Consider the following 24830-nt stretch of genomic DNA (forward strand, 5'->3'; position numbering starts at 1 on the left):
CGGTTTTTAGTCACCTAATGCAATGTTTGGTCACTAGCAACTGCGTGACTGTCAGTGTTTGCCACAGAAGTAAAAACAACTTAATGCGGACCATGGATATAAAGTCGTAAACCACCATTGTTTACAAATACAACACTGACCTCACCGCGCAGCAGGTAAAATTCGCTTTCTCATCGCGTTTATTGGTATTGTGGTACTGATGTGTGAATGAAATCTTATTAGTAAAAAGACGAAACGTCACTGCATGTGTAAACAGCACATTTTTGTATTTACTGGTAAAGTCATTCTGGTAAATTCATGGTAGTTTACTGAAATTACTGTGTGAAAGAGGCTATTTACTTTGTCTTTCCTAGTGGTCTGTGGAAAGATGGTGGATGAGCGGCCATCTCCGCTTGGAAAGTTTCAGTCCAACGGCTCCATGCAGGAGTTGGGCCACAGCAGTGGATCTGAAGGGGAGAAAGAGTCCCCTCCGCCAGAATGGGACGTTCCCATCAACAAATCAGGTAACTGTGAGTAATGAGCATGAAAGAAACAGGACCCTGTTCTGGATATACATAATTTAAAGTTTAGCAGATTTTATTTTTGTCCTGTAAAAATCACTTCCGTTTATTGATGCGTGTTTAAATACATGGTAAGTTTAGTTATTTATTCCACTTCTGTCTCAGGATCTGGGTATTTGTTCAATTGTTTTTATCAGATGTAGACAGTCTTCAGCAGATATCTATGCAGACCATGCATGCAGACCAATTCCTGAAAGGACCCAGTTCGGTTATCTCCAGAACCTGTTCACCACCCCCAACCTCCCCAAATCTGGTGCCTCGTGGAAGTGCCTACAACAGCATCCTCCACACCAACAGGTAAAATGGACACACGTGCTGAACCTACATCTAAAGACACTAGAGGGCCATTATTAGTAGTAATAAGAGGAAAAGCATTGCTCAGTACAGCTGCTCTAATTAAGGATATGGATATGCGCATCAGCTGCAGTTAGAACTTAAAGGAAAACCTCAATTTAGATGAATTAATACATACTAATCTTTTTACAATGTGTGCACTTTTAATCTTTGTACAGCGCTTCGTGAATGTGTTAGCATTTAGCCTAGCCCCATTCATTCCTATGGCTCCAAACAAAAGTTTTATTTTGTGACACCATATTACTCATGTAACTACTCGTGTAACCCTTGTGCATCAGTGCAGACTATAGTCTGATTTAAATTCAGCGTGGTTACTTTACCTTTTACACTGTACATGACAAATGACAGCCGAAAACATGGAAAGTGAGTCAGAAAGGGGCTGCCAACCATCTGTGGGTGCTTTATTATCTGATCCAATTCGAACTTTGGATGCGTTAAAGAAAACAAACGCGGCTTATGCGGCTTCACCACATGTGACGCGGCGACCGGAAGTGATGTATTTCAGTGTGTTCCAAACAAAACTGTGTGCAAAGTAAAAATTATTAATTATTTTTTGTTTCACTTTATCAGTAACACTTGAATACTTTAAAAACGATTGATTACTGGTAAGTAAATTATTAACTATAAATATATTCGTAGATTAAAGGTTTTCTCCCATGACAGATTTACGATTAAACTACAATTTAATTACGACTACCACTAGGGGGCGAACTCCCGACAGTTATATTTGTAATGTACAATGGAAAGGCTGTTTAGCGTATATATCTATAAAATATAAAAAAAGATAACATGTAGTGCAATTTTAGTCATTAGGAGTGGCTATATGTTGTGAATACTTGACATGTAACAATTAATGAAAGTTAAACAGTTATAAACAAAATATGTTTAAGAGTTTTTTAAAAAGTTTTACACTTTTACTATTAACATTTGACTCTTACATGTTGCAATTGTTTCTAAATATTAATAAAGAAAATATGAGTTTTCAGTAATTAAGGCAACAAAATGGATACAAGAAGTGTGCATTTGTTTTGAAAATGCACGCTTTTTAATTTGTTTTTTTATATACTATAACAAAAGTAACAAAAACAACAACACCACACACACACACACACACACACATATATATATGGTAAAAGTAAAAAAATGGGTAAAAGTTTGGCTGGCCCTCGTCATATTTACAATTTTAAAATCTAGCCCCCGAAGAAGAGTAGTTGAAGACCCCTGTACTAAATGCTAAGCAGATTTTTTTTCTTTGATTATTACAGCCTTGGATATGTCAATGATTAACAACAACATTAATTTTATGCATTCATATTTTTATGCAGTATTAGATAAAAAAAAAACTACCCCTCAGGTCCATAAAGGACAAAAATGTCCAGGACAAAAATGTCCATGTCAAAAAAGTGTCATAAAATATTATAGATTCATATTTTTTTCCACTTTCACTGATGCCATTTTTTAACCAGCATCAGCTCTTATCACAATGACCAAACATTCAGTAATTTTCAGAATTTTAACCCATTAAATGCCATTAATTACACAGAATAGACCTAATGCATTTTTTACCATACAAACTGTGTATTCTATTCCTCTTACCTACCCCATTCCCTAACCCCAACCATCACAGAGACCCTTCTACTACTTCACATTTTCAAGAAACATCATTCTGTTTGATTTATAAGCTTGTTTCCTCATGGGGACCTCAAAATGTCCCCACAAGGTCAAAAATGTACTGGTATTCCTATCTTTGTGGGGACAATTGGTCCCCACATTGTGATAACTACCAGGTACACACACACACACACACACACACACACACACACACACACACACACATACAATTTTCAGTACACACATACAAACCACATAACTTCATAATATAAGTAATTGGCTCTATAATATGCATAAGCCGAAAACAGCAGAAAACAATAATAAAGCGATAATTTGCTTTATGTGCCAAACCTGAAAAAATGGCACCATCTGGTAAAAAATAGTACAAATTTTAATTTTGAAGCCTTGCCAATAGAATGAAAGCCTGTTAACAAAGATTGCATAATTTTATAGTTGAATGGCACCGGGATAAAAAATTGCAGTTTTAATGGGTTTCAATGGGGACATTTTTGTCCAAAAGGTCCTGAGAGGAAGTATTTTGTGTACCTAGTAGAAAATAGATTTTTTAAAGAAATGAAGGTGAAATATTAAAATTCCAATAAAAATACACACCTGTGGCAAATTTTATTCACCAGTAAGAGAGCATTAACACAGGCAAAGTTATCAAAAAACTAAACTGAAAAAGCCAAAAATGTCCTCAAGGATGCACAAGGGTTAAATATGAAAAACATGGAAGTGTTTGGTGGCTTCTAAATTCATCCCTGTTTGGGGCCATAGGAATAATGGGGCTAGGCTAAATGCTAACACCTTCACAATGTGCTGTATAAAGATTAAAAGTGCATGCATTGAAAAAAGATAAATTAGTATTAATTTGTCTAAGTAAAGGTAAGAACATAGTAAAATATTGAAAAACGAAGGTGTTTTCCTTTTGAGAACATATTAGTGGTTCAATTGAAATTACAAAATTAATTGTTGGTTGGAAATGATGTTTATTGTGACTTTAGAAAGCGATTTTAAAGATATTGGTCTTCCACCATTTAAGTAGATGAAAATAGAAGCCCAGTAGCATTGCAGATGTGCCTGCAGAAAGGGACTTTGGATGGACCAAGGCATTTTGTGCACTTGTCCAGATGTTTGTGAAATATAAGAAATTCATCAGTTAAGTTTTCTTCTCTTGTGTATTTTTATAGCGAGGTTACTTTAAAGAAGGCCCCAGGGAATAAACTCACCAAGTCAGCTTCTCTACCCGGCCAAAATGGAAATCCTACTTTTGCAGCTGTAGCTGCTGGCTATGACAAAAGTCCTGGTGAGTTCATCTGTCAGGTTGCTGGTGATTGAAAGTTTTTAAGTTGTGGTGCAGGACGCAGTCATCATGTGCTTTTGTTTTCACAGGTGGCAGTGGCTCAGGTAAACCTGATAGTCTGGGAAAAATGCCGTTGGCTCACATGACATCAGTGGAGAGTGACGGATCTGATAGGCGAGTTATTTTTTTTAATCTTAAAGGGTACATATCATTGAAATGTTACTTTTTTCATGTTTAAGTGCTATAATTGGGTCCCCAATGCTTATATCAACCTAGAAAATGTGAAAAAGATCAACTCAGTAAATTTGTTTTAGTAAACCATTCTCTGCAAGCATGTGAAAAAAAATAATTGGAATGTGGCTCCCCTTGTGATGTCAGAAGGGGATGATAATGCCCCTTAATCTGCACTATCCAACCATAGCACTGCCATTTAGTGCAGAGATCAGCTCATTTGCCTTTTTAAGGACACACCCAAAAAAAATTTGCTCACACCTACAAAAGTGGCAATTTTAACATAACAGGGTTTTATAATAAATTATCTATAAGGTATTTTGAGCTAAAACTTCGCATACGTACTCTGGGAAACCAAATATTCATTTGACATCTCAAAAAAGTCTTGTGAAATGTCCACTTTAATCTTCTTAATCTTTTTGTTTAACTAAAAGACACTCATGATGCTATTTTGCTTCTTTTTAGCTCTGGACTGTGGAGCCCAATAGACAGCGCCAACAGCCCCAGTTTTGGTCAAGTTAACTCTTTCTCTGCTTTTGGACCCAACAACCCGCTTAACCTGTCTGGAGGTATGCAGCAACCAACCCACTCAAAAACCAAATGTTTTTATTTCTATCTTTAGTGTCTTATATCATCTTTCTTCTCTGTATTAGTGTTCAGAGGTATGACTGTTCCTAAAAGTTCTGAGCCCCAGCAGACCTGGCCTGACTACACTCCAGTGTCACCGTCCATTTGGGATACCGAGCCTAGTAATTCCTGGGCAACCAGCACTGGATCCCCAGCAACTCCAACAACTGTAAGACATCTCATTTCAATATTGGCATATTGAATCATGAGCCCCATTCACTTCCATATTAGGAAAAAATAATACTATAGAAGTGAATGGGGCTCACAAACGGTTTGTTTACAAACATTCCTTAAAATATCTTCCTTTTTTTCTACATACCCGCTGTGCATGTAGATAAAAAATACACCACTGAAAATATAGTTAGTGGGTCAGTGACAAAAACGGTTCAAGATGAGAAATTCAAAAATCTTTTTAAAAAACTTGTTTTATAAGCTTGCATCAGGTTTATTTCAATGCACATACTGTATTTATGTCGATTTTATGCAATAAAAAATACCTTTGCACCATTTTTATGAAATTGGAGACTGACTGGACCTGAAAATGTCAAATGGTGTACCCGCCAATTGCACCAAAGAATGAGAAATATTAAATATTTTATCCACCTTGATGGCATGTAAGCATAATCATAACAAAAATATTTAAAAATATCATTTTATTAGTTATTTCTAAATGTAAATGCGTTTTTGTAATATTTGTTCTGACATATTCTGAAAACAGCTCTGTTTTCTGAATAATCTTTGATGAATGATGTAAAAATGTATGTAATCATATTACACTAAACTAGATGATTATATTTTATTCCACATTTTTATGAATACATTTATATTTTCATTTAAAAAATACTAAGTTACACCAATTGACACAGACAGGTTACACCCACTGATCTATATAAATGACTGGATTGCGCATAGAACGCTTAACGTAACAGCGTGAGGTGAAGCCAGCGCGGAGTTCGAGCCGCCATCTTGGTATACCCAACCGGCAGAGAGCGTCATTGACTTCCATTCAAAATCATGTTTTAAATTCACCCGCTTTACAGCGTATCAGTCACGCAAGATTATTTTTAGGATATGTGTGCGTAAATTAACTGTTAATTCTGGTGTTATTTGCAATGTGTATGCTTTAATCGGGCAGGAAAATGGATTTATAAAAAACGTTAAGGTGAGTGTGTCTGCTGCGTTCTGTTAATGACTCGGGTATAAATAAAGTTTTTTTTTGACATTCAGCTACACGGTTAGTGTTATTTCTCTTAATAAGTTTATGTAACTTGTAAGTTTAGATAACATAATTACAAAACCAGCAAATTATTGCATACAATTACGGTACAAAGTATAATTATTTATTTAGATTTCAGAATGAGCACGTTCGTCATTAATACTAAATATGCTGCGGTCTGTCTGCTGATCTGATACTGTAATGAAGATGAATGTATAATAACTGATTAAAAACTAAAATGTACAACTTTCAGTAAATAACTATGTACATGCTTAGGACGTTTGTGTTTTAATAATGTACAGGGTAACTTCAGATATAAAAACGAAGACGAGTAAAGTGATGTTTTATCATTAAAATCTGATCGCGTCCATTGATTTAATAGAATGTTTGGGTATACCAACATGGCGGCGCGGTGGCTTCACAGTTGTGACATCATGCGCAATCCAGTCATTTATATAGATCAGTGGTTACACCACATTGACATTTTTGCAATTATCCCCCAAATATTATTTCAAAATAAAATAAAACCAGACATTTTAGACTTGGACCTCAAAAAAGAGAATGTATGCAAGTAATCTGCAATTTTTTTTTGAAATTTTAACCCTTTTACTTTTAGTTGAACCATACAGACACAAAATAATTAACGTCATGTCATTGACCTATTATTATATTGCATTTTATTGCACCTTTAAGGCATTGATTTTTGTCACCAAAATAAATTAGAGAAAATTGAGCATTTCTTAACAAAATGGCACCAGAACTGAAGAGCTAACTTAGAGTTTTAGTGAACAACTCAATAAAGGAAACGTTTTTGGTGGGTTTTTCTTCTATATGTTCTCATCAATATCTCATCCTGTCCAGTTTGGTTCATGAAAGATGTAAAGTTTCTATACTTTTTTTTAATAGCAGGATTATAAATGATATATTACCTTTTGGTGGTCAGAAGGTGAACATTTTCTTTCTTTCTTTCTTTAGTCCATTTTAGGGAATGCACGCAGTCCCTGGTCCTTCAGCAGCTCCATCTGGTCCACTGGCAATGACTCCACCCTCAACCCCTTCAACCCTCCCACTCCCACCACTCTCCCTGATTTGGTCAGCCACACCGCACCGCCCACACCTGCCCCCAGTGACATGGGCCGCACCTATAACCCCTGGAGCATGCCGTGGTCTTCGGCACTAAATCGCTGGAACTCAGAGCCGTGGCCTAACAGCCCTGACAACAACAACGGCAACTGAGACAGATTGCCCCATTGAGCAACAGAAAATGCAGTGGTTTCTAATATTGTTTTATTTTTCTTTGTAAAACAGTACTTTGTTGTACATCAAGATAATTTTAATTTTAAAATTCATTGGAAAAAATGTACACTGAAAATCCAGTGTTGCATTACCAAGTCCCCTTTAAGTATATTTCTTTCGGTGGGATATCATAAAAATGCCTTAAGTTAAATTTTAACTGACGTAAGGAATGAAAGATCATTGGCCAAACGCAATCCTATTGCCCTTGTAGGGATGTTTTTTTTTCTTTTTCGATTTTAGAGATTCCCTATTTTGAGATATACTGCATTTAGAATTCAGGTATATGGCCCAGTATTACTGTATGATTTAAGATACAGTGTTACTCAGCCTGAAAATGTTGAAAGCACTTTGTTGTAAAACCCTGCTCATACAGAGCGATTATTTTGCCTTGGGGATTTCATTCATTTTAGAGCATTTTCGGACCGCACTTGTTGGTTGATTTAACATTTGGAAAGATTAAGTGGTTGGCAAGATTTGTTTATTAGGGCAGTAAAGTCTTACCCCTCTAAGTCAAGGCCAGATTGTAAATGACTTGGGATTTTATTTAGTTTTAATTGGCCACCGCTTAAAGTGAAAAGCTTTATTTGCAAATATTGACTTTTAATTTGAGGGAGCCTAAAGAAAATGAAATGTGTTCTTCTGTGCATCATTCATTTGTCACTTCAAGAATGAAAGATTGGTCACATTGGTTGAAATAAACATATCAGGCTGGAATATTGACTTGTTTTATTTCTGCCTAAGCTCAACACAGTGAACAGTATTCGGAAAAGATACCAAATACAACCTTAAAGGATTAGTCCATTTTCTTCAACAACAAAAAATTCAAATAATTTACTCACCACCATGTCATCCAAAATGCCGATGTCTTTTTTTGGTTTTTTGTTTTTGAAGAAATTATGTTTTTTAAGGGAAACATTCCAGGATTTTTCTAATTTTAATGGACCCCAACACTTAAAGGAATAGTCTACTCATTTTCAACACCAAAATATGCCATCACCCCAACCAAGAACTGTTGATACATCCCTCCACCACCCGCGCGCATGCACGCAAGCGCCGGAGCGCGCCGCGACGCCTCGACAGCATTTAGCTTAGCCCCATTCAATTGTACCATTTAGAGATAAAGTTAGACGTGACCAAACACGTTTTCAACGTTTTTCCTATTTAAGACGAGCAGTTATACGAGCAAGTTTGGTGGTACAAAATAAAACGTAGCGCTTTTCTAAGTGGATTTAAAAGAGGAACCATATTTTATGGCGTAATAGCACTTTTGGGAGTACTTCGACTCGGCGCAGTAACACCCTCCCTCTCCCATTATGAGAGTGAGAAGGGGAGCGGACTTTTCAGGCGAGTCGAAGTACTCCCAAAAGTGCTATTACGCCATAAAATATAGTTCCTCTTTTAAATCCGCTTAGAAAAGCGCTACGTTTTATGTTGTACCACCAAACTTGCTCGTATAACTACTCGTCTTAAATAGGAAAAACGTTGATGTGTTTGGTCACGTCTAACTTTATCTCTAAGCGTCGCGGCGCGCTCCGGCGCTTGCGTGCGCGCGCACAGGTGGTGGAGGGATGTATCAACAGTTCTTAGTTGGGGTGGTAGCATATTTTGATATTGAAAATGAGTAGACTTCCCCTTTAACAGCTCCAATGCAGTTCAAAACCGCAGCCCCAAAGGACTCCAAACGATCCCAAACGAGGCACAAGGGTCCCAACCAGGGCAACGATTGGCATTTTTGGCAAGAAAAATAAAAAATATGCACTTTTAAACCACAACTTCTCATCTATCTCCGGTCCTGTGACGCGCCAGCGCAACCTCACGCAATACGTCATCACGCCAAGGATGACGTATGCGAAACTACGCCCCATTGTTTACAAGTGTGGAATGTCGAATGATACTAATTAATGTCTTTGTGTCAGTTTATTGTTTAAAATGGTCCACAAATGTGCGTTTCATATATGTAACACGTGACCTTTCCACGCCATTACGAAATTATGTGCATTTTTTTTTTTTCTTGTCTAAAATGACAATCGTTTCGCCAGACAAGACCCCTATGCCTCGTTTAAGATCGTTTTGAGTCCCTTGAAACTGCAAATCCAAACTGCATCAAAACTGTTAAGTGTTGGGGTCCATTAAAATGAGAAAAATCCTGGAATGTTTTCTTCTAAAAAACATTCTTTGTTTCAGTCGAGAAGAAATTAAGACATCAACATTTTGAATGACATGGTGGTGAGCAAACCATCTGGACCCTTTTTTTAAGAAAATGGACTAATCCTTTAAGTCCCACAAATATCATTAATAGATTTTCCACCTCTTTCTATGCTAACTGTAAAGATTTTTTAAGCATCAAGCCAAACTTTCGAAGGTCACATTTCGTCATCAAAAAAACACGATGGCCCTTGTTCAGTGTATTGGATGGATCCAAAATCATCATGCCTCGTGCCAGTTCGCCTTGCCTCTCCACACGTACAGCGCTTTCAAAACTCTCTGTAATAACACTGCTGTCTACACAAGCCGCAACAGCATAAGCATCATAGGGCACAAACCCCTTCCCAAAAAAGACATCTTTTTTGTTAATGCCAAAGTCTCTAGAGAATGCCCAGCACTTTGATGTTATCTTCTTTATGAATCGAGCAGCTGATGTATCCTGATTTACCAGCTCATCAAAAAATTCCTGGCAAAAAAATTAAATGCAATGTTAACTTTTTTTCTCATAAAACTATGAATGTCCTCCTAATCACGAGGTTGGTTCTTCTTACCCAAGATAATTTGCTTCTGCAAGTAAACTCCCAAGTTGCAATGTGTGTTTTGCAGGTATATTCCTCCAAAACTACGTATGCTGATTCTGCATCCATTCCAAAATTAAATTCTGCCCCTGGTGTCACATTTCCCTTACCTGTGAAATAAACAGTAGTCACTATGGGGAGCTAATGCCCTGATTTTTCTACAGTAGCTTCAAAATGGCTACCGTAAATAATCCTTACCTTCCATATTACCACCCATAATGTACAGATCCTTGAGTTTTTGAGGCAGACCGGGATCTAATCTTACAGCCAAAGCCACGTTAGTCAACGGACCAAGAGCTATGAGGGACACCTGTGTGCAAGTAACACAAACTGGTCTGTGCATTTCAATAATTCAACCACAAGATGGCATCACAACATTAAGCAAACTTTGTTTTTTACCTCTCCCTGGTTTTCATTTATCAGTCTTATCATGGCCTGAACAGCTTGCTCGTTTTGTATCTGCTCCTTCCAAATCTCTGAATCTCTGTCCTCCAAAACATCTCCCAGCCCATCTGTGCCAAAGTGATCTTTTAAAGACTTCACAGCTCCAACTAGAGGCCCAGCAGACCCTTTGAAGACTGGAATCTGATGAGAAATAATACTTTGTGGTTTAACTTTGGTGCAGAATTAAATTCTAAATATATATTAGTTGGTACTGGACTGACCTGCGTTTGTCCACAGACTGACAGTACCCGCAGCACATTTTGACATACGTTATCCACATCAGCATTCCCAAAACAGCAGGTGATACCCAATATCTTCACGTTGGGAGCTGCGAGAGCAACTAAAATAGCCAGAGCATCATCTATTCCACAGTCCGTGTCAATTATCATCAGCGTTTGAGCCATGCTGGTTAGATGGAGCCCTTGTAAAGGCATCAGTATAGTTTCATATCAGAAATAAATATCTAAAAGTAAAATTTAACTTCACTGAAAAAAATTTTTTTAAGATAAGTGGTCGCAATCAATTTATTTAAGCTATTTAAAAAAAAAAATTGAAATACAAAACAAACAAAAAACTTTAGTTTAAATGTAGCTTAAATTAATTGATTACAACCGCTTACCTTAAAAAATTGAGTAAATTTAATGAAAAAGTTTAGATTCCCCACTGTTAGCATCACAAATATCAGCAGTGGTATAGTTTTTTTAAGGTTAGTGGTCGCAATCAATTTAGGCTATATTTAAAAAAAATAGAAATACAAAACAAACCAAAAACTTTTGTTTAAATGTAGCTTAAATCAATTGATTGCAACCGCTTGCCTTAAAAAAAATTGAGTAAATTGAATGAATAATTTTAGATTCCCCACTGTTAGCATCACAAATATCAGCAGTGGTATAGTTTTTTTAAGGTAAGTGGTCGCAATAAATTTATTTAAGCTATATTTAAAAAAAATAGAAATACAAAACAAACAAAAATCTTTTGTTTAAATGTAGCTTAAATTAATTGATTGCAACCGCTTACCTTAAAAAAATTGAGAAATTGAATGAATAATTTTCGACTTCCCACTGTTAGCATCACAAATATCAGCAGTGGTATAGTTTTTTTAAGGTAAGTGGTCGCAATCAATTTATTTAAGCTATATTTAAAAAAAATAGAAATACAAAACAAACAAATATCTTTTGTTTAAATGTAGCTTAAATTAATTGATTGCAACCGCTTACCTTAAAAAATTGAATATAGTTGAATGAATAATTTTAGACTTCCCACTGTTAGCATCACAAATATCAGCAGTGGTATAGTTTTACTATAGGTTATTGTAGTAGTAATTATACTTTGCCCATACTGGCTTGTGCTTAAATGTACCCTATGACCTGTTATTCATCTACATACTCAATTGGGGGCTGTACAACTTGCTATGTTCACTGTCCATGCCGCACTTTATGGAGGTAAAGGGTTGAGATGATAGTGAAGGAAAACTGGTTTTGAACTATATTTCTGTTTGTTTTTAATCTTTAATTTATTTTCATGTGTATGCCCGTATTTATCTTTTATCTGTGCAACATGGTTAGCAAGTAGTCCAAAATTAAATTAATCTTTTGGGGTGTCAACAACATAGGACTTGGGTGAAGTACAAGCAGCATCAACCTAATATTAAGTAATAAATAATAAATAATAGCCTATTATATGGCTGTCAAAAGATTAATTGCGATTAATGGCAAAGGCATACAAAATAAAAGTTTGTGTTTGCATAATATATGTGTGCACTGTGTAATTATTTTGTGTATATACACCAAACACACTCACTCACACATATATATTATGCAAACACAAACTTTTATTTTGTATGCGATCAATCCTGATAAATTGACAGCCCTTCAAAGGCTAAATTCATGGGCTAAAAATTTAAGCTTTTGTAGGAATACTACTTGTTGTATCATCAAACATTACTCAAAGTCTTAATGTAATTATGAGTTTAGGCGCAACAAAGTTTGATTTTACTTTGGTCAATATTAAAGATAGCAAGGTTACAGTCTACAGATCAACTTTTACGTATTGCTTTACTTACCCCGTTTATGCACCTACTGCTGTTAGTTCACTGTCTGGCAACTCGATTCATTTTCAACAACAATCCTGAATGTCTATATGAGGGTGTAGTTTGGACCAAAGTCCCAAGTTCGAAGTTTACCTTTGTTTTTTTGCGACAGAGAAGTCATTTTTGACTCATTTAGTAATGCATTTCAGTTAACTGTTAATTGTAAATCATTGTACATTTGTCAGTATAAATGCAATATGCAAAATTATGGGTTTGAATATTTTCGTTTCCTATATTCGTTTTTTTATTCTTTTTTTTTATTGATCCACTCTGGGATTTAAGGTTACTTCTATAAATTATTAAAAAAGAAAATTTCACACTTCATCAGTATGATAATCTACATAATTTTACTAGAGCTCCCTGTAATGATATAACGAAGTTAAAGTATAATGTGTGAATAAATCGTTGTTGTTGATCTAATCCAATGATTTAACAAAATTCCGAGTACAGTTTACCACACATTAAATGATTACTGAAAATATATCACATGCTACATTAATGTGGAGCCAAAACAGTCATTTACAATAAAAAATAAACATCTTGGTACAATGCTTAAACTGAAATGAGATATAGTATAAAGACACAATAGAAAATGTTGAAATTACTTTCTTTTAATGTCCATGACAGAATGCTTCTGATGTTTCATGGTGCCTTCTTTGAAAGTGTCATGAAATTCAGTTTAACTTGTTGGTATAGTAAAGAGGTACATGAATAATCAATATAAAAATATGTAATCATGTAAATTAATAGAAATAAAGTGCATTATTACATTACATAATTTATAAAACATCTTAAAAGCAACCAAAGCTCATTGAATGGTTTTATGTACAAAGATGGTCTAGCAGGCTGGTTGAAGGGGAGAGCTGACCCACCACCTAAAGTAATAATATAAAAGTGAAATATTTTGCATAGTTCAGATATGTGGTTAATTTTTGTGATTTTCCAAAACAGCATACGCATTTAAGTATTATCAGTCTCCATTAAATGTGCATCACAATACATTAAAAAGATCAGTGTATTAGTATTTGAAAAATTATGTGAAATACTTTTAATATAAAGGTACAGCAATGTTTCTCGTTTGATGCTACTCATTATCACGCAACCACGCTCCACTAAATAATTACCAACAGAGGGGTTGTCTAAAAAATATTAACCATTTTTACTTCATTTACCTGCCAAGACATCCAATTTTTCGTTAGCATTTCTAAACACGTGTTTTACTGTTATGTCCAAACGTTGTATTAACCGTTCTGGTGTGATTTTAAAAAATACCTCAACATTTTATTTCAAATAACACCCCTTTTTTTCAGGTTGGTAGAGCCTGCTGAAACACAGTTAAGCACAGACGGTAAGCATTCAAACAGAGAGGAGCGTGAGGACGTACATAGCACTTTAAGTAAATACTTCACGTTATGCACGCATAACTGACGGTAGGTGGAAAATGCTTACTTCTTTAATTTTAGTAAAAAAAAAACAAATACATATAAAATATATACATTTCGCCACGAAATAACGACGCTTATGTAATGGGTGGATACCGCTACTGAGCTATTATTTATCCCTAATGTTTGTGTGAGAGTATCCTATGGATCGCGCCGGTTTAGCCTGCGATTTATTCTTGAAATAAAACCTTGCATTCCCATTGTCATCGATAAAATGACTTAAATGTTGTTGTTTACAAATAGGATGTAGCTGCTAAATTCAATCATGTGTGGTAAAGTTACCATTAAATACATGAAACGTCTATTATTGAAATCTATAGCCAGTGTTAGCTACAGTATGGGCCGTCAGTTTCATTCAATATCTCATCCACAGCAGGAGATGACAGTATCAAGCCATCTGGCCTAGTTTAGTACTAGTATACGATAATAGTCCAACAGCAGTTAGTCAACAGTACACGCCATAGGTTGCAAAATCAAGCATACTTTATTATTTAGTGGTGTTGTGTTCATTGTATGCTTCATCTGTTGATCCCGACAGTCTCTCATGCTGAAGCACGTTTGTAATAAGAGCATCTGACAAATGCCTTAAATGTAATAATATAAAATATAATCTATTATTAAAATCTTATATTTGATTTTTTATATAATGTGTTCCTTTAGCACAATTGGTCGAGCATTGTTTTAGCAATGCAAAGGTCATGGGTTTGATACCCGCAAAACCAATACCAAAAAAATGTATAGGCCTATACCTTAAAGTCACTTTGGATTAAAGCTTCTGCAAAATGCATAAGTGTAAATGATAATTTTTTATTTTATGCAATACTTGTCTGTGTATCTTTTGTGCCCTCTCTACATTGTGTCTTGTTAAATTGCAATTTCCTCACTGTATCTGTTTTAATTGTTTTCTTAATTGTAGTCAGTAGGAGAGATCTCCTATTGGAACAAACCGTCACAGCTGAACAAACACTTGAGATTATTCTCTTAACCATCATCCCAGTTCTCCCTTCAATGCCTAACACTGTGGAAAGTGAAGGCGCCAAGGTATCTGCTAGTACTGATCAGGAGGCCCCATCACGGGCCCCGGGCAGAGAGGATGAGCGCAGCTTCCTGAGCACTTTGACACGTGACGCGCTGAGGGCTCGACGGGCATCTAGCGCAGAGCTCCAGCTTCCATGGACCTGCCCTGTAACACATTCTCGGGAGAAGTTTTACACCGTCTGCTCGGACTACGCGCTGCTTAATCGAGCCCGACCCATCGCCACATCTGAAGATGTGCCGACTGCCAATGCAGACTGCGGGACAACGTTAGTCAAGCCCAATACTGCTTCCTCCTCCCAGGGTCACTCTGGGGGATTAAGCTTGTCGTTAGATGGGAACTGTGATATGGAAGTGACATCCAGCAACAAGCCTGTGCTGGCATGGGAGATTGACACCTCGGATTTTGATGCGGTTCTAACCCGAAAATCCAAAACAAGTATGTGTCTTCATATTAAAAGCTAACATATACATATTACAGAACACAGATCACCTTAAAGAAAGCCTTGGATATATGATATTATACAATATAAATTAGTTCAGATGAATTAAAGAAATAAAATAATAGAGATAAATACAAGTGTGAAAGTATCAGGGTAATTTTTAAAGGTCCATGGTGTAGATTTTTAGCGCCATCTGTCGGTAAGACTATGAATTGCAATCAACGACGCCGTCTACAGCTCACCCCTTCCCTTTGAAATGCATAGTGAAGCTAGGATAGCCGCCACAGGACAAACACGTTATCGTCTGAGACAACGTAGTGACAAAACGTGCTTTATAGGACAGTTTGTCTGTTTACAGCTACTGTAGAAACATGGCAAAACTTCCATGTAAGGGGACACGTGGTATGTAGATAAAAACGTCTCATTCTAAAGGGGATCGCACACCGGCCGCGCAGCTCAGCGCCGCGTCGCGTCTAGGAGAATTCGGAGGTATTGTAAACCGGAAGTGCACATTAAATAGCGCGTGACCAAAGTGACCAAACACATCAACGTTTTTCATATTTGAGACGAGTGGTTGTGCGAGCTGGTTTGGTGGTACAAGATGAAGCGTGGCGCTTTTGTCGGCGGATTTTGAAGAGTAGCTACGTTTTGTGGCGTGGTAGCACTTTTGGGAGTACTTCGACTCGGCGCAGTAACACCATTATGAGAGGGAGAAGGGGAGCGGACTTTTCAGGCGAGTCGAAGTGCTCCCAAAAGTGCTATTGCGCCGTGGAATGTAGTTCCTCTTTTGAATCCGCTTAGAAAAGCGCTACGTTTTATTTTGTACCACCAAACTTGCTCGTATAACTACTCGTCTTAAATAGGAAAAACATTGGTGTGTTTGGTCACTTCTAACTTTATCTCTAAATGGTACCATTGAATGAATGGGGCTAAGCTAAATGCTATTGAAGCGTCGCAGCACGCTCCAGCGCTTACGTGCACGCACACAGATAATAGAGGGATGTATCAACAATTCTTAGTTAAGGTAATAACATATTTTAATATTGAAAATGAGTAGACTATTCCTTTAAAGGCAGGGTATCTCATTTGATCCAGAAACATTTTTAGTTATGCTGGTTAAAAGTCTCCTCACATCCTGATATCAATTACTATGTTAAGTTGTTTAAATGTATTTGTAGAAATCTATGTCATCTGTGAAAGGCGTAGGACCAAAAAATGTTCATCCAATCATAGATCTCGGTCCGAACGGACGTTGCCTTTTTTTGTCCCTCATCCGTAAGCGTAATTTGAATGTTGTTCACGCAGACACCATACGTCATTGGCGCGTTCACGTGCCCTCACCTCCCATCTGTAAACAGAGGGAGAATGGCAAACTTTTCTGCTGAATTGACAACCTGCACATGAGCCACAAAACTAAAGACATCTTTTATAACAACACCAGCAAAAACTGCCTGGATCAGCAAAGAGCAAAAACCCAAATGAACATCAGTAACTTTACTGCTTTACCACGAGATGCAAGCAAAGGGTCTGAAAGGGTCGCTGCACTGTTTATTTTTGTAAGGTATGTTAGGTATGCGATATGTTTGTATTGAGATGGATTCAGATATTATACTTTGATGAAACGTTGTGTTGCTTATGAAATTTGTGTTCGTTTACGGAACAGCGTAAAGATATAGTCATCCACAAAAATGGAAATATCTCAAAATTTGAGAGGTGATAAAAAGAGAACTAATGAAGGTAGGATGAAACAGGTTTTTTGTTTGAAAGCAGATGGTCTGTTCTTTCATTTGATATATTGTATGTTTATATATTTTAAGAAGATTTTCTGGAACGGCATTCAACTTTTGTGAAAATCATGAAAAATGCTGGCGCTGGCTGGCGGGGAAAGAGTTAAAGGTTTATAATGTAATTTAACCCAGTATATTATTTCCTCAGGTAATTTAAAGAAATCAAACTCTAAGAAAATGAAATCATCAGACAGGCAAAGCAGAAACCTTCAAGATCTGCCACCACAAGCTTCTCTGGAGGACATCAAACAGAGAAAAGTCTTGGACCTCCGTAGATGGTATAAGTGCATTCATTCAAATGATTAAATAAATAAGCTTTGACCGGAGGCAACTTATTGTAATTCCTTTTGTTTGACTTTCTAGGTACTGCATCAGTCGTCCCCAGTATAAAACATCATGTGGAATCTCTTCACTGGTCTCCTGCTGGAACTTTCTCTACAGTACTTTAGGAGCAGGCAGGTCTGTGTGGTCCGTGCCGAAACGTATCAGCCATTTTACCACAAACTAGCATTTTGTATACATTTAGTACCGATTTTTACAGTGACAGTACAGGTTTTAAATGGAAAAATTAATGTTGCAAAGTGTATTTGTATAAGTGAGTACAGCACATTCATTTGATCTGTTTTAAGAATTTTAGGCAGGTCTCTAAAGTCTTTGCAAGAATAGTAAAGAGTAACCTCCAGATTTCATTTGTTCAGTCTTCCACCTATTTCTCAAGAAGAGGCCCTGCATATACTTGGTTTCCAGCCTCCATTTGAAGACATCAAATTCGGACCATTCACAGGCAATGCCACTTTAATGCGGTAAGATACTATATTTCTTGCTCTTTGAAGGATTCTTCATTTCTGTTTTAAAATACGTTAAGGCAAAATATATTTATATATCGATGCGATGGTTCAGACAAATCAACGATAATTTCCGTGTCCGAGGATGCTCGTATATTCTGTACAAACCTCATGGGAAGCACAAGACAGCAGGAGAGACAGGTGTGTGCATTTTAGGTCACTTTTCATCAGAACAGAGGCTTCGATAGCATATTGTTCATTTTCAGTGTGGTCCATTGAGCACACAATAGCTCAGACATAATGAAAGTTCATCAAGTTAACTACAGGTAAATGGCTTGTTCCAGACGTCATAAGTCAGCCAGTTATTTTGTTAACAAACTATCATTATTTTGGCATGTTTTATAGCTTGTGTTTCTTTATTGTAGCCGACGGGGCTCTGATGAAGCTGACCCAGGGCCTCAGAGATGAATCCATGGCCTACATTTACCACTGTCAAAATCACTACTTCTGTCCTGTGGGCTATGAAGCTACACCACTAAAAGCAACCAAAGCATACAGGTAGCATACAAACATTTCTGTGTTCATTTACATGCTGAAGTAGGTTCTTTTGGCTAAAACAGTTGTAAGAGAAATCCACACATAACATATAAGATATATTGAAAAGTTATAACAGTTAAGAACTATAATTAAAAATTATTTTTCCACAGGGGAGCACTTGCTCTCAATGAGATGGAACACTGGATTCTGATTGGTGAACCAAGCAGGAAACATCCTGCAATCCACTGTAAAAAGTATGCTAAGTTTTATGCTAAAGGGGTTCTATTATGACCTTCAAAGGAGTACTCCACTTTCATAAAAAAATTGTAATAATTTACTCACCCCCATGTCATTCAAGATGTTTATGTCTTTCTTTGTTCAGTCGAGAAGAAATAACGTTTTTTAAGTGGACCTCAACGGTTTACATTTTCAATGCAGTTTAAAATTGCAGTAGGGCTGCACAATTAATCGCGTGTCTCATTAAAAATGCCTCTGAAATCGATTCAGAGTGGATTCTGTGTTTCATGCACAGCTTGTGCGTGTACTACAGCATTTGGTCAACCTAAAATCATTAAGAGTCGAAGTTGTTTATAACGTGCATTTAAAAAAGCAACACTCGTTAAACAAACTCATTCAAAATATTCTTTATTATCATGAAAATACCTGAAACAATTTAAAGAACAGCGAAATAAATATTCCTATAGACATTTCCTGGAATAGCGTTTGTAATGCTACTTCTTCTGTGGCACAATGGGAGTTTCTGCACGATAGCGCCCCCCTGGATTTTTTCAATGCAGCTTTAAAGGGCTCTTCGATCCCGAACAAGGCATAAGAGTCTTATCCAGCGAAACTATCGTCATTTTCTGAAAATTAAGTACTTTTAAACAACTTCACGTCTTTTACTTGCCGTGTGACGCGCCCAGTGTGACCTTATGTATTACATAATCACGTCGAAAGGTCACGCGTTACATACAGTATTGTTCAAAATAATAGCAGTACAATGTGACTAACCAGAATAATCAAGGTTTTTAGTATATTTTTTTATTGCTACATGGCAAACAAGTTACCAGTAGGTTCAGTAGATTCTCAGAAAACAAATGAGACCCAGCATTCATGATATGCACGCTCTTAAGGCTGTGCAATTGGGCAATTAGTTGAATTAGTTGAAAGGGGTGTGTTCAAAAAAATAGCAGTGTGGCATTCCATCACTGAGGTCATCAATTTTGTGAAGAAACAGGTGTGAATCAGGTGGCCCCTATTTAAGGATGAAGCCAACACTTGTTGAACATGCATTTGAAAGCTGAGGAAAATGGGTCGTTCAAGACATTGTTCAGAAGAACAGCGTACTTTGATTAAAAAGTTGATTGGAGAGGGGAAAACCTATAAAGAGGTGCAAAAAATGATAGGCTGTTCAGCTAAAATGATCTCCAATGCCTTAAAATGGAGAGCAAAACCAGAGAGACGTGGAAGAAAACGGAAGACAACCATCAAAATGGATAGAAGAATAACCAGAATGGCAAAGGCTCAGCCAATGATCACCTCCAGGATGATCAAAGACAGTCTGGAGTTACCTGTAAGTACTGTGACAGTTAGAAGACGTCTGTGTGAAGCTAATCTATTTTCAAGAATCCCCCGCAAAGTCCCTCTGTTAAAAAAAAGGCATGTGCAGAAGAGGTTACAATTTGCCAAAGAACACATCAACTGGCCTAAAGAGAAATGGAGGAACATTTTGTGGACTGATGAGAGTAAAATTGTTCTTTTTGGGTCCAAGGGCCACAGGCAGTTTGTGAGACGACCCCCAAACTCTGAATTCAAGCCACAGTACACAGTGAAGACAGTGAAGACAGTGAAGCATGGAGGTGCAAGCATCATGATATGGGCATGTTTCTCCTACTATGGTGTTGGGCCTATTTATCGCATACCAGGGATCATGGATCAGTTTGCATATGTTAAAATACTTGAAGAGGTCATGTTGCCCTATGCTGAAGAGGACATGCCCTTGAAATGGTTGTTTCAACAAGACAATGACCCAAAACACACTAGTAAACGGGCAAAGTCTTGGTTCCAAACCAACAAAATTAATGTTATGGAGTGGCCAGCCCAATCTCCAGACCTTAATCCAATTGAGAACTTGTGGGGTGATATCAAAAATGCTGTTTCTGAAGCAAAACCAAGAAATGTGAATGAATTGTGGAATGTTGTTAAAGAATCATGGAGTGGAATAACAGCTGAGAGGTGCCACAAGTTGGTTGACTCCATGCCACACAGATGTCAAGCAGTTTTAAAAACTGTGGTCATACAACTAAATATTAGTTTAGTGATTCACAGGATTGCTAAATCCCAGAAAAAAAATGTTTGTACAAAATAGTTTTGAGTTTGTACAGTCAAAGGTAGACACTGCTATTTTTTTGAACACACCCCCCCCAACCAACTGCCCAACCGCACAGCCCCAAGAGCGTGCACATCACGAATACTGGGTCTTGTTTGTTTTCTGAGAATCTACTGAACCTACTGGTTAGGGATGCTCCGATCAGGATTTTTGCAGGCCGATACCGATCACCGATTTGTTGTCTTCGTGATCGGCCGATACCAATGCCGATACCGATTTTTCAAGCTGATATGCAAGCTCTTTGATGACTGTAACTTTAAAAAAAATTTCTAGATAAAGTAAAACCACAGATGTTGCCTTTGTTATATTACTTGCAGTAATTAGGTATATTATTGTTTTAATAGAGAATCAAATAAATTAGCAACAATATTTCTTCTGCAAAGAGAAATTTAATATGCCTTTAAAAAGGCTTATGTCTGTAAAAACTAATGAAAATAAAACAGTTAACAGTCTTTACTGTATGAATTAAATATACACGCATTCGTATGAGGTACAACAGTTCTTTAGTGAAGAGCAGATAGTGATTTTATTGAGAGATGAATTAGGTTACTGTAGCTTTAAGACTTGACAGAGATCGCTCTGTCCACGTGCACTCACTGATGACAGGCTGCTGTGTGTGCGCGCGGCGGGTGTATGCAGACGAGAGCAGCTGTGAGGAAAATTAAAGTTTAAACGCTCAAAACTTTAAAACGCATGCAAATAATAAACTTTTGACATGAGGATGCAATTGTCCGCGATAGATATGTGTTGTATACGCTGTTTGATGGGGATCTGAAGACGGGTCGCGATGTTAGGACCGGACCGCGTCCTCGTAGAAAATACACATATCTCTGTGAAGGCAAAGAGAGAAATGCAAATCTACACGTCGCTCATCAGCCACGGGTTATAAAAATGCTCTCACTGCGTAAAAATGGTCTCTACGTGCAGCCGCATTGAGGAGCCGTATCATGACAGACAAAAGTAAACAGAAAGATCGGTTCACGAGATCGGCAAATTTAACGAGGACCGATCGAGTCATTTAATGCCGTTATCGGCCGATACCGATCTGCGGCCGATCGATCGGAGCATCCCTACTACTGGTAACTTGTTTGCCACGTAGCGATAAACATATACTAAAAACCTTGATTATTCTGGTTAGTCACATTGTACTGCTATTATTTTGAACAATACTGTATGTGAAACGCACACTTGCGGACTATTATTAAACACTAAACTGACTCAAAGATATAAATTAGTATCATTCCACATACAACAACGTCAGAACGGTCCTTTTTGTCCACACTTGTAATGTACACCGGAGCGGTAGTTTAGCATACGTCATCCGTGACCTTTCAACGTGATTACGTAATACGTAAGGTCACACTGGCGCATCACCTGGCTAGTGCAAGAGACATTGTGGTTTTAAAGTACTTTTTCAAGAATGATGATCGTTTTGATAGATTAGACCCTTATGCCTCAGTTTGGATCGTTTAGACAGTCCCTCCAGAAAAACGCGATTGTGCGATTGTGCGATCGCGCGATATATTGCATAATCAGTCAAAGTCCGCATATTTATGCGGGGCTGCATTTTTTCCAAATACGACGCACTTTTGCCGCATTATTACATATTTCCGCGCACAAAATATGCGGGGCTTGCATGATTTCATAATCTCCGCATTTTCGTAGCAAAAAGTCACATATATATTAGCAGAAAGTTGAAAAATTTTGCATTTACTTCCCAAAAGCGCAGCCGTGTCCTCTATTGCCATGGGAACGTTATGAAGTGACGTGATTATGTGACGTGAAGATCATTGCAGCTTTTGCAAGTTTCCGCAGTTTTTGCAAGTTCCGAAATTTTCGCAAATTCCATCGCATACATTGCATAAATATCCCGCATATTCCATCGCATTTTTTAAGAAAACGTGCCGCAAAATCGAGGATTTTTGCCTGCAACAATCACAAAAAAACTCCACGTTTTTTTGGAAGGACTGTTTAGAGCCCTTTGAAGCTGCAATTTTAAACTGCATTGGAACTGTAAACAGTCTCGAGTATAAATGCCGGAAATGTATCGCCCCTTATCATTACTGGGAGCTGAAGCTTATCAGCTATAAACACTAATGATGGTTAGCTTTGCCCTATCAATTTAAGCCCAGTCAGATAATAATGAAATAAATTAGGCATATTGTGATCTTTGAATATATGAAAGAAGCACGTTGAAGTGTTGTTAACGAGAATATTTGCCCTTTAGTCGACCTTTTCATGCTTAAAATGTAAAACTCATAATAGGACCCCTTTAAGTTTTTTTGTAGTGTTCGGTGTTATTATTAAATATGACAATGTAATATTAGTAATGTATATTTTAATGTAATGTGTATTTATAAATATGATCTTGTTTTTAAACAGGTGGGCAGATATTGTGACAGATCTGAACACTCAAAACCCAGAATACTTAGACATTCGCCATATAGAAAGAGGCATTCAGTATCGTAGAACCAAGAAGGTAAGTGACTGGGAAATAATAGTAACAGTACTGTCAAAATGTATGGGTACAAGATGAAAACATCTGGGTAACATTCTAATACTGTTATAGGTAGGTGGCAATCTGCATTGCCTCATGGCATTCCAGAGAGTAAACTGGCAAAAGTTGGGACCGTGGGCGCTGAATCTGGAAAATTTGAGACATGATCTCCACCATCAGGATCAAGAGCACAGAAGCCAAGCACCAACAGATGACGCTTTTGAGGAAAGAGCAGTAAAACGTCTGGGCAGGTCCCTTAGCACAGGAAACCAGAAGTTAGACAGTGGTTGGAAGCGTTTGTCCAACACGGCAGAGTATAGGCACAGAGGGTCTCCAGATAGTGACCAAGATGAAGACATAACTGATTAAATCAGAAGGGTCCAGCCCTGTACCCGAGGAGCTTATTTAAATTTACCTTTCCGGGCTATTAGCAAAAGTGAAAGGTAATAATTACAGTAGATATGTAATATTAGCAATGCAGGCAAATGGTGTTGGGGGGAGTGTAAGTAATGGGTTGTATCATCCCTTAATCAAAGCTCTTACCGTAACGGCGCATTCACACGGGGCGTCAGCGTTAATGCTTCCCATTCACTTTCAATGGGTGACGTCATGCGTTGCCGAACTGAATTGTGGATCCGTCTGCGCTGCGTCAGTGCCGTTGCTCGCGGCAGAAGTTGAACATTTCTCAACTTTTCAAGCGGCAATGCGTGCGTCAGCCAATCAGATCGCCGGAAGAACGGAGCATGTGTAGCGGCCACTGTGATTGGCTGTTGGCCACGCTTCAGACAAGCCTTCCGTTAAGCGTTAACGCTGACGCCCCGTGTGAATGCGCCGTAACTCAAGGTTGCTTCAAAAGAATTGTTTTAACAATCAGTTAATGTTAGGCCTTAATGTGAACAGATTCCTGGTCTGGTCATGTGATAAGTTAAGATTTATTCTTTTGTATTTAGTTCAAAGTACTGCCCAATAGCTTTCAAGAAAGAGGTTATGTCACCTCTGATAGATCAAAATGCTGCTTTGTTAAAAATATTGTAAATAAATGGATCATATAGTGCAAAACTTAACTGCACTGTTAATACCAATGATATAGTAAATATTTGATTTTTAGGTATATAGCATTATTCAATTTCAATTATATGCTATTTATAAATAATAGATAACTGGAGTACAGTGCACTCTAGGGATGGCTGGGTTATTTTTGACCCATAATGGGTAAATATTGGACAGAACACACGCTGGGTTAAAAATGACTCAATGCTGGGTTCAAAATTATGTGGGGTTGTTGTTATGCAACCATGGGGTATAATAACCCAGCAGTTGGGTTAAAACAACCCAGCATTGGGTCATTTTTTAACCCAGCATGTGTTATGTCCAATATTTACCCAGCATGGGTCAAAAATA

The 24830-nt window shown here is 37.4% G+C and overlaps 3 protein-coding genes across 6 annotated transcripts in view; 2 read left to right on the forward strand and 1 right to left on the reverse strand.

Annotated features, from left to right (window-relative positions):
• tmem131 (transmembrane protein 131) overlaps positions 1–7912 on the forward strand; it is a 75485-nt gene extending 67573 nt beyond the window's left edge. For 2 of the 4 annotated variants that reach the window (XM_073870212.1, XM_073870214.1), the window contains exons 35-41: positions 354–509; positions 698–857; positions 3716–3831; positions 3918–4002; positions 4525–4628; positions 4713–4855; positions 6878–7912. In XM_073870212.1, coding sequence (XP_073726313.1) covers positions 354–509; positions 698–857; positions 3716–3831; positions 3918–4002; positions 4525–4628; positions 4713–4855; positions 6878–7138 — 1025 coding nt within the window. In that variant the 3' untranslated portion in view covers positions 7139–7912. The remainder of the gene's footprint in view (positions 1–353; positions 510–697; positions 858–3715; positions 3832–3917; positions 4003–4524; positions 4629–4712; positions 4856–6877) is intronic. The other 2 variants (XM_073870213.1, XM_073870215.1) reach the window with 1 other exon arrangement.
• A 1416-nt stretch (positions 7913–9328) lies between these two features.
• On the reverse strand, positions 9329–12614 carry LOC129450089 (uncharacterized). The gene is made up of 6 exons (XM_055212545.2): positions 12488–12614; positions 10647–10846; positions 10381–10566; positions 10180–10291; positions 9955–10091; positions 9329–9869 (listed from the first exon to the last, which is right to left on the reverse strand). Exons 2-6 carry the CDS (start codon positions 10827–10829, stop codon positions 9513–9515), a joined length of 975 nt encoding a protein of 324 aa, XP_055068520.2. The 5' UTR covers positions 10830–10846; positions 12488–12614; the 3' UTR covers positions 9329–9512.
• A 1171-nt stretch (positions 12615–13785) lies between these two features.
• On the forward strand, positions 13786–23995 carry LOC129450690 (basic immunoglobulin-like variable motif-containing protein). Its single transcript, XM_073870216.1, has 10 exons — positions 13786–13944; positions 14873–15430; positions 17370–17499; positions 17585–17680; positions 17920–18019; positions 18108–18207; positions 18432–18564; positions 18714–18797; positions 23315–23411; positions 23502–23995. The coding sequence occupies exons 2-10, from the start codon at positions 14965–14967 to the stop codon at positions 23796–23798; spliced, it is 1503 nt and encodes a 500-aa protein (XP_073726317.1). The 5' UTR covers positions 13786–13944; positions 14873–14964; the 3' UTR covers positions 23799–23995.
• Positions 23996–24830: the final 835 nt, after the last annotated feature.

Source organism: Misgurnus anguillicaudatus, chromosome 8, assembly GCF_027580225.2.
Source record: "Misgurnus anguillicaudatus chromosome 8, ASM2758022v2, whole genome shotgun sequence".
Classification (NCBI taxonomy): Eukaryota; Metazoa; Chordata; class Actinopteri; order Cypriniformes; family Cobitidae; genus Misgurnus; species Misgurnus anguillicaudatus.

Coding starts and splice junctions, on each gene's coding strand:
- LOC129450089 (XM_055212545.2), bottom strand. CDS start 10,829: ATGGCTCAAACGCTGATGATAATTGACACGGACTGTGGAATAGATGAT. Junction 10,567..10,646: donor CAGTCTGTGGACAAACGCAG/GTCAGTCCAGTA, acceptor ATTTCTCATCAG/ATTCCAGTCTTCAAAGGGTC. Junction 10,292..10,380: donor TAAATGAAAACCAGGGAGAG/GTAAAAAACAAA, acceptor ACTTGCACACAG/GTGTCCCTCATAGCTCTTGG.
- LOC129450690 (XM_073870216.1), top strand. CDS start 14,965: ATGCCTAACACTGTGGAAAGTGAAGGCGCCAAGGTATCTGCTAGTACT. Junction 15,431..17,369: donor AACCCGAAAATCCAAAACAA/GTATGTGTCTTC, acceptor TTATTTCCTCAG/GTAATTTAAAGAAATCAAAC. Junction 18,565..18,713: donor AAAGCAACCAAAGCATACAG/GTAGCATACAAA, acceptor ATTTTTCCACAG/GGGAGCACTTGCTCTCAATG.